Below are 10,676 nucleotides of genomic sequence, written 5' to 3' on the forward strand. Positions count from 1 at the left end.
ATAAAACTCAAAATATAGTTGATAGTTACTTACTTTGGCTAAAATACACCCACTCAATTCTCCTCTAAATCCTGTTTAAGACGTTTCTCTCCAAACATTGCCGAAACTCAAAAACTCTTTGGTTAGGACTTAGAACTATATATAAGGATGTTATGGTTCTAATTTCGAGTGATTCGGACGGTCGAATCTCCGTAAATCAAAGAAACGGTGGAGAAACGGTTCAGAGAAAATTGATGAATTTCAAAAGAATATAAAAAGAAAAGAAAAGAAAAGAAACTAGATAATCTCTGCCTCTTCAGATTTGGATTTATATATACCAAATCTGGCGAATATCCAGTTTGGTCCTCCATCTTTATATAATATTTAAAAATTATCCTAAACTTTTAATTTACACCTAAAACCATCAAATGAACCCCAAACTTTTCCTATAACACCAAATTAATATCACATACCCAATAATTATAATATACACTAATATCAAGATATAAATTCTAGAAATTTAGACACAGAGTGAGAAAGATAAAATATGGAGGTTTCATTTAATGGGTATGAAAGTTGATTAAAGATTGGGAGATTATAACATGAATTTAGTGTATTATAGAATCTTAAGTTGAATAAATGAGATCTGAAATTTAAATTCATGTTTTATTGGTGAACTTCATTGGGTGTTGAGGTTTAGAATTATTGAGAGTTATATAAATGATGTTTAGAGAGATACCGATGTTAGTGATCAATGAGAAGTAAAGTGGGATAATATATTAGAGTTCATGATTTGATGATTAAATAGGAAAATTTGGTAAGCTTAAATAGTGTTTGAGGAAATAATTAAGATATGAATTTTGAGGACAAATTTTTCTGATCTTAATCACAGTTTGAGGTAGGAAATTAAGAGATAAAGATGAAAGAAGTTATTTTGAGTTGAAATTTGCGTGATTATGGTTTCAGTTTATATAAGGATCAACTTGAGTGTTTATAGGTCAAATAAGAAAGTCGAATGATATTATAGATTTATTGACTTTTATGGGTGTAAAGATATCATTTGGAGTTTAGAGGAAAAAAACATTGATTATCGTAATTTAGATACTCTATCTTCCTTGGTTATATGGTTTTATGGTTTGGAGAAAAGATTGAAGTTTCGAGGATTATAATCTAAATTTACACAAAGATCAAATTGAGTAGTTATAGATCAAATAAAGAAATTGAATGACATTATAAAAAATTTAGGCTTTTATTGTGTTTGAGGATATTGCTTAGAGATTTCAAAAACTTTCACATTGCGATTTAAGTAAATCGTAGATGATGAGTATAAGAATGATCTATATTGATTTTTCTTATTGTAAGGATTTGATTATAGAGGTTTTATGAAAATAGATAAGTCAAGGTGATATTCATAGAGGAAATATGTTATCGATATAAGGTTTATCTTTGATTGATGATGATGACTTGGAGTTCGTATTCATCATGATTGGAGTGAAAAATTATAAATATAAGTATTATTATTATGATGAAGTAAGATTATATGTTGATGCAAATCATTGATTCAGATTATCTAAAGGTTAAAAAAAATATAATATCGTACATATTAGTGGTTCAAACGTGATTTTTTTTGAAGTCTGTAGAACTTGGAGATAGGTGAAATATATTTGATCTATATGCAATTGATGGAATCAGTTGTGATTTCACGTTATTAAAGTGAAATTTGGTGTATGTTAGGAAAATATGAATATAAAGTTTATAATATCATATAAAATTGAATATATGATATTTGAAGTTTTATTGTGGTTTATGGTGATGGTTAACTAGGTTGAAATTGAGAGATTACTAAGAGTTATGTATAAATAATTGTTACAGTGATGTGGATATGGATAAATGATGAAGTTAATGGATGGAAACATTAGAATTTGTGGTCTTATGATGATTATGAGGAATCTTGGTAATTAGAAATAACTTCGTGAGTTTAAAGATTATTTGAGGAAGAAAATTAAGATAGATTAGAGACTATGAATTTCGAGGACGAAATTTTTTTAAGGTGGGGAGAATTGTCACAAATGCATCACAAAATTCAGGTACGAATCTGATTTTCCAGCAGCACCTATATAGACAATTCTCTATATCTCTAGCTCAAAGTTATGACTTACTCATAACCCATATCACCAAATATCCAATAATTTGCTAATTTTCATACACCCAATATTTTCTAATCATCAAATCTCATTTCTACCCCTCATTAACTAGTTACTCAATCCTCGAAAAAGTCCAAATTATTTCTTAGCTTTCACCAAATATCCATATTCCTTATTTACTATCAATTATTTCTTAGCTATCACCAAATATTCATATTCCTCAATTACTATCAATTATTTCTTCGGTATTATCCAATATCGACATGCCTCAATTTCTATCAACCTTAGGTCCGAAGAATTCAACCTAGAACTCTGATACCAAACTGTCACACCCGACCCTAAACGACCTCAATCGGCATCGGACGTGAAATAGAAAGATCATAATCAACACTTAGGAGTCTCTAATTTATCCCAATATCATAATATCATATTATATTACAATTGAAATACCAAAGTTTTAACCATAATTCTAACAATAAGCAGCCAACTGCCAAACCTCGTCTAATCGGTCGGTAACCTTCTCTATATCCTGTACTTTATCACCTAAAAACATTAAAACATTTAAAAACGTGAGACAAAAATCTCAGTAAGAAACTATCAGCTATAAAAACCCAACTTTACTTAACATAGCTACATATATATACATTTGTAAAAGGATTTAATCAGAACCTTATAAAATATACTCAGACTTAAGTTTATAAGATAGTCATCAAAACCTTATAAAATATTCTCAAAACTTAAGTTCATAAAATAAAATTTGTGTATGTGTATCCATCCTCTTTGGCTGCTGCTAACACCAAGGGGCATCATACTGGAGAGTTGGAAGCTCAATTTAGATATGAGCGAGATCAAGCTGAAGCTCGAGGATATGACTTGGAGAGAGCCCTTTATGCCACTCAATTAGACATCATTAAAGCCCATACTAGTTTTTCTGCTCAGCTAGCTGAGACCGAGGGGAAGTTAAGCTTGTGTGAGGATGATTTGTAGGAGGTGAGGGCTGATACTTCAAGGTTGAGGGCTTTTTCTCAAAAGCAATCTAAAGACTTATTCGAGCTTTAGTAGAAGTTGTCAGATATGCAGCAGGGAGGTAAGATTGACGTGAGGAGAACCCATGAGATCGGTTTCGTGAGGCTAAACCACTATTGGGTCAAAATGTGGAGGACAATAAGGGAGAAGTATCCTGCAGCTAATTTTCAGTTTTGGGTGAATATGGAGGATGATAATACAAAATACTGTTATGAATATTTTCTTAAAAGTAAGGACGGGGCTTTAGGAAAGTCTGGTCCCTGTACTAAGAAGTAGAAAATCAACTTAAAAAAAGATTAACACGATAAGAAGCGATCGTGGAAGCGAATATCTTAAATAATTCGGTGAGTTTTTCTCCCACCATGGAATTGTTCACGGGGTAACACCACCGTATTCTCCTCAATCCATGGAATAGCAGAAGCGCATGGATCGTACATTTTGGTCCAATATCATGTAGATATTGTCCGCTTTGATCCAAATCCAATACCTTGGACCTCACGACTTTAAAATGTGTCTATATGTATTAAATACACACCTTACAATAAGCCCTAGACACTTTCACTCCATTTTCGATATGGGAGTCAATTCATTCTTGCCCCCATCGTAAGGTCGTTTCTTGCTCAGTCCTTCTATCTCGGGGCCACCCGTTTTGGACCGGGTCGTTACAGGCCCACTAGATTCCGTTTGGTTCTTCCTCAAAACACACATCGTACGTGGAGAGTTGGCTTTGATACCAAATATCATGGGGCCAAGTCTGAGCCAGGCTAAAACCTCATGTGGCGCCAAGACTTCCTCAAGTGTCGGGCAGCCAACTCCTACCGAATGGGACTATCCATTTTAAGCATCATGTCAATACGTATGTCGGTATTCCATCCCGGAGGATCTCCCTGTATGTAAACCTCGCCCTAAAAGGGACACAAGCTATGGGCTAACTTCGAAATGATGAATATGATGCTTAATTGTTCTAGGTTACCACATAACATGTAGGAGAAAGTTGTTTTATTAGCTAATCATCTTATTCGCCCGGTGAGAAACAAAATAAGACTTCATATGAGTTATGGAAATAAAGGAAGTATTCTTATAACTACTTGAAAGTGTAGGGGTGTCTTACTAATTAAGATAATATCTTTGTTGACAAAGGAAATAGAAATAAATCCAAAGATGATGAATTGTATTTTTTATTAGTTGTGCACTTCACATCAATGTTTATCGAATTTCTTGGGTATGAATTTCCACACGAGCACTATCATGAAATCAAAAAATGCTTCATTTTTTGAACATGATCGCGATCCTTGATGGGGACAAAAAAAAAATCATTGCCCAATTTATAATTGGGTCAAATTCATGAATATCATAATTAAATATAAAATTACAATTAAGTCATATCATCAAATTTAATTCTTAATATGTCATTATTCTCTATATATTATGATTTTACACCATAATTTAAAAATTATAAACTCCAATTCATAAATTATAAACCTTAGAAATTATATTCTAGACTTCTAATTTATAAAATTTTAATCCTTAAAATATATTAAAAATACTAATTTTACTAGTTTGACATAATCTAAAATTATAGCTCGACATAGTTGTAAATAGTTTTTAAAAGATGAAATTCTGCGTAATTTTCCCTTTATAATTGTATATATGATGGGTTAAATAATGGTTGGTAAGGGTAAACATCCTAATACAAAAAGGGTGTAGTGAAATCTAGGAAAAATTACACAGAAATTTTTATTTTAAAAACTATTTACAACTATGTCAAGTCATAATTTTAGATTATATCAAAGTAATAAAATAAATATTTTTAATATATTTTTAGGATTAGAATTTATAAATTAGAAGTCTAGAATATATTTTCTAGAGTTTATAAATTATGAATTTGAGTCTAGAATTTTTAAATTATGGTGTAAAATCATAATATATAGAGAATAATGACATATTAAGAATTAAATTTGATGATATGAGTTAGTTGTAATTTTCTACTTAATTATGATATTCATGTAATTGACCCTTGAATCTATCTATTTGTAAGAAATAGTAGGTGAATCCAATTGATGAAGGGTTGGGGGATAATTTTATTTTGACACTTGAATCAAATCTTAATTGGTGATTTCATCCATCATCTTCTTAAAAAATGAAAGGCAGCTGCGGGAATTGCTTGATTTGAAACTCAAAACCAAGTGCCCCAATAACTGTGGAATTAAAAGCTGGATACTTTACTACTCTCTTTCATGTTTCCTCAGTTAATTGCAACAGATTTTTGTAGTAGTAATTAAGAGGTATAGGATTAGGTAGATCAGAATGAATATTTATGACAAAGAAGATTTCACCCCCCCCCCCCCCCCCCCCCACACTTTTTTAGAGGATAAGGCTTCGACAACCAAATGTCAGTTTTTAATACTAAAATTAAGGGCATGAAACAAGGATATATGTATGGACAATAGAGAAGACGAGTATCTGTTTTGACTAAATTTGTTGCATTGGAGTATTAAGACATTTATAATTTAATTGTACACCATCTGATCTGATGCCGTTTTAGAGAATTGAACATGGTGGACATATTATTCAATTAAAAAATAGATATAATAGTAATTTCGCAAGTAATGTTGTTTATAGGAAAATCCAAACGAGTACATCACAAAATGCTTCTCATTTAGCATTTTCTACAACAACCTAAAAGGTGCACAAGAGAAGAGATGGTCCAGCCAGCTGCTACTGCCATAAATTCAATGGGCCAACACCTCCATGTGCATCCAACACTAGATTAACTATTCCAATGTCTACCTTTTTCCTTAATTCTGAATGATGAACTAACAAAAGCCCCAGGAATAACCAAATTGTGTCACTATTGGATAGATAACAAGAACAAAACAATTTACTACTACACGTATGGATCAACTATACTAAAAACATCCTGCCTGCCTTACAATGCAACTACTAACATTTCTGTTCACCTTTCAAGGCATTTTTTCTTACAAAAGAATTTAAACCAAATACTAAAGAATGAAATAACATTAACAAAATAAAAAACAAAAAACATAATCAAGAAGAGCATTTGACATTTATCTAATCTATGTCTCCCAACTCCTTCATCTGTCCACTTTTAACACACTATAGCTTCACAGTGGGGGGAATCGCATCCGGGTTTCTACAGGGTGGACACGAATCCACAAATTTAAGCACTCTCAGCCAACTAAGTAATCTTCTCCCCATTTACTTATACATTCATATTCATCCGTGTACGTGTACGTGTACGTGCATATCTATAATCCATCATATGTATATATCGCTCGTTCATTCGACCTGCTCTCCTATCAAATCTAAACCAACCAACAGAAACGATACTCCTTGAAACAGCAAGAAGTAGAAATGGATCCCCTGAGCAGACAGGAGACTTCTTGCTGAAGCTGTTAGTAGAAGAAATGCCAATGCAAGCTCCTTTCTGTATATCCTATTATGTTTCTTTTTTCTAGACTTTTGCTCCTGCAGAAGTTCCTCCTTCATTTCCCCCAGATTCGGCTCTGAACTCCCTCTTTGATGCTTCGGATCTTTCTGAGCCAATGACACAAGATCACCCTCTGATGATCGACCCGACTTCTTTGTTACAACCCATTCATACGCACTCCCAAGCTGGAATAGGCCAGAAATCATGGCATTGAACTTGGTTACCGACATGGTGTTCTCAAATAGAAGATAAGGCACAATGAAGGGGAATGATTTTGGTGCCGGGAGGATATTGAGGAAGGACATGGTGGCAGGAATGTAACACACAACCCACGCTGGCAACTCAGCCTCGGGTATGAACATTGTCATCGGCAAGATTATGCAGAATAAGGTGAAAGAATAAAAGGGTAGGATCAGCTTTCTAAGCAGAAAGAACAGAAAGATCATATTGAATTTCTTTGATAGGCTAATCTGCAACAACGATTCGAGAACAACCAAATCAGCAAACGGGGTATTATATATATTTGGCAAATCATTTTAATCACAAGAAAAGAACACTTTTTACCTTAGATTTGATGATATCCGGCAAGCAGAGCCTAAACAACTGCATTGGTCCAGAATGCCACCTGTGTTGTTGCTTTCTATATGCTTCGTATGATTCAGGCAATTCACACTGGCACTGCACATAAAAAAAAGAAAGCAACTACTATCAATCTCTTGCTAGTCAACAATCAATGGACATATTCAGTGTTCATGAACAAACAAGTGATGAATTATACCTCAACATCATTTAGGAAGATGAATTTCCAGCCGTGAAGATGAGCACGGACAGCAATATCCATGTCCTCAACAGTAGTCCTCTCCAGCCACCCTCCAGAATCCTCAAGAGCCTTTATCCTCCAAACACCAGCCGTCCCATTGAATCCAAAGAAGTTGAGGAAAACACTATTCACTTGCTGCTCTACTTCGAAATGAAATGCTAAGTTAACATTCTGCAACCTCGTTAACAAGTTCTCATCTTTGTTTACAAAAGACCATCTCGCTTGAACTAATCCCAATTCTTCATTATCCTGTGATTCCAAAATAAATACCAAAAACACTTGAAACTTTATCTCTCTAAGCACTTAAAAATTCAATTTTATTATAAAATCCGCAAAACAACAAATACCTTAAAGTGGGGGACTGTCTTTTTCAGAAAGTCAGGCAAGGGCTGGAAATCAGCATCAAAAATAGCAACAAATTCATAGTCTTTGACATAGCTGCAATTCATTGCAGACTTGAGATTACCAGCCTTATAGCCTTCTCTTATTACACGGTGCCTATAAACAATGTGGGCACCCTCTTGCTGCCATTTATTCACCTCTTCTTTAATCAACAATTGAGTGGTTGGATCATCAGAATCATCTAGAACTTGAATCAAAATTCTCGATTTAGGCCAGTCCAAATTGCAAACAGCAGCAATTGATTGCTGATAAACCTAAAAAAACAAAACAAAAAAAAAGTCTTCATATTAAATTCCAATTGACTGTAGATAACAAAGAACTTCAACTTTCAACTGAAAATAAGTAACTGGAAGTTATAATGTGAGTTCAAAATTTTGAACAAGAATTTACCTCTTTCTCGTTGCACATGGGGATCTGGACAAGAACCATGGGAAAGAAGCCATCTTGGCCGGATTCAAGATCGGCAACTGCGTCTTGTTTGGGAATGGGTTTAATCTTTTTAATTCGGATCCAGAAGCAGCCCAAGCAGAGAACAAGCCTATCCAAACTCTGGATAAGGAAGAGTACAATACACGCACGGGTAAGGAAATGCACAGGAGGAGCGAGATACTCCACACGAATTAAGACCCACCGGGAATACAAGGAATCGAAAATGTCTTTAAACCCAAAGGGTGTAGCCAAAAGGTACTGCAATTGAAGATGAGGAGCACCAAACTGCCAACCCTTGAAATACGCCGCCACCTCGAACCCTAAAAGTAACACCGACAGCCAAAGAAACACCTTGATACACGAGTAAAACCGGGTTCTAACGTTGGGGTTCTCATTTTCACGGTTATCTTCAACCTCGGTTTCGGCGTCAGTGTCGGTTCTGCCGGAGCGAAGACGACGCTTGATAGCAGAGCCAACGGAGACCATTGCGGAGGCAATGGAGGTTAAACAACCGGCGGCTTTGTGAGCTTTGAGAAGAAGAACCCAGGTGAGCTGCTTGGCGTTTTTATTACGGGACTTATCACGCGTACCACGACCCGGTGAGTCACCAATTAGGAAATCTTCCTCGGAAGGACCTTCCAGTTCCACCATTGACCAGTTGGGGTTCTCCATTTTGACGACGACCGGTGTACCTCTATGCCCCTCCTTCGCCCACCAGTCGAACGAGGGTGCCATTGTCGTTAATTTTTCTGTTTCCGGTCCGATCTATAACCCTAAAGAAAAGGAGGAATAAAAGAAAAAAAATGTGGCCTTTCCTCCTTTCTCTGGAGACCGGGAATGCTAGAAATTAGATGCCATTGTTTGGAGAGAAAAAAAGAGAGGCGTGGAAGATGAAGTAGAAGCAAGAAAACGAGGCGTCTCTAAATCATAGTGATAAAGGAAGACACGGGAAAATATGTAATCTTTACTAGAGAAAACGAGAGGGAGAAAAGGAAAAAGAAAAAGAAAGCTCAGGAAAATGCTAGAGAGAGAAGGAGAAGAAGAAGAAGAAGAAGAGAGATAATGAGTCCAAAAAAGCTTCCGTTCAAATACAGCTAGCAATGGAAGGCGGAGAGAGAGTGGTGTAGAGAGAGAGAGAGAGATTTAGGAAAGGGATGATAACAGCTCAACACGTCTTTTATTATTTTTCATTTCTGAGCAACACAGAAGAGAATCAAAAAAAAAAAAAAAAAAAAAAATTCAAATTTTCTTTTAAATCTGAGATCATCATAAAGAGGGAAAAACAGAGAAGGAAGACCCCACCTCCCTCGCTCAGGAAAACCAAATTTCTTTTACTTTGAAAGATTTAAGTTTTTACCTTCACCCCAAAGTCTACAAACACAGACACACAGCAAAAAAAAAAAAAAAAAAAACAAAGAAATGGACCCTATTCTTATGGATTTTCAAATCTAATGTATATTATATTCAGCTCCGACAATGACTGTTTCCTTTCATTTACCTATATTTTTGAAATTAAAGATAAGTTATTTTTTCTTACATCCAACAAACAGAAACGCGTACTCATAGGATGCAACCCTTTCCCGTTTTCTTTCTACAAATCCACCGTTTTAACAGATAAATTAACCACCCCACTTGTCACTCTTTACTGCCCCTGATTTTAAACTATAAAACACTATAATTTCATTCCCCATCACAGATTGTATCTACTAATATATTTTAATATAATTTTGCATTTTTAAAATAATAACTCATTACCAATTAAGATTGGTTTTGGAGTTAAGGACTTAATTTCTCTAAACTACTCATCTCGGATTTGATTTTAGTTTATGCAGAAAATTTTAATTGAAAACGAATTTCAAATCAGAAAATTTATCAAAATAATAATAACTTATTTATTTCTATAAATATTAGTTTTCTACATGTGGAAATTTATTAAAATAATAATAACTTATTTATAGAAAGTTAATCTTTCGTTAGCTAATTGGGAAAAATATGTGTTTCAAGACGAGAGAGATGTACATAGAAATATAGTATCTATTATGTCAACTTTCAAAATGTTAAGGAAGGGATGTGGATACTTCTTGACGTATGTGATTGATAGTAAGGAAAAACCTCCTAAATTAGAAGATGTGTCAATTGTGAATGAATATCTAGATGTGTTCCCAGATGAGATGCCAGGGTTACCACCAGAAAGAGAAATGGAGTTTGCAATTGACGGTTACTGCTCCTATATATCTAGCTCCGTATAGAATGGCACTGGCATAAATGAAAGAATTGAAAATACAATTGCAAGAGTTGTTAGATAATATACAGTCTAGTGCATCACCCTAGGGAGCTCAAGTGTTGTTTGTGAAGAAAAATGATGGAACAATGCGGTTATGTATAGATTATCATCAGTTGAACAAGGTTACTATCTGTAACAAGT

At 34.4% G+C, this 10,676-nt stretch overlaps 1 protein-coding gene across 1 annotated transcript; it reads right to left on the bottom strand.

The window, feature by feature from the left end:
• Window positions 1–5,984: 5,984 nt before the first annotated feature.
• Window positions 5,985–9,404, bottom strand: LOC136235105 (probable xyloglucan glycosyltransferase 12). The gene is made up of 5 exons (XM_066024616.1): window positions 8,213–9,404; window positions 7,768–8,076; window positions 7,379–7,669; window positions 7,165–7,278; window positions 5,985–7,070 (listed from the first exon to the last, which is right to left on the bottom strand). The coding sequence occupies exons 1-5, from the start codon at window positions 8,984–8,986 to the stop codon at window positions 6,450–6,452; spliced, it is 2,109 nt and encodes a 702-aa protein (XP_065880688.1). The 5' UTR covers window positions 8,987–9,404; the 3' UTR covers window positions 5,985–6,449.
• Window positions 9,405–10,676: the final 1,272 nt, after the last annotated feature.

Source organism: Euphorbia lathyris, chromosome 7 (genome assembly GCF_963576675.1).
Source record: "Euphorbia lathyris chromosome 7, ddEupLath1.1, whole genome shotgun sequence".
NCBI classification, from domain to species: domain Eukaryota; kingdom Viridiplantae; phylum Streptophyta; class Magnoliopsida; order Malpighiales; family Euphorbiaceae; genus Euphorbia; species Euphorbia lathyris.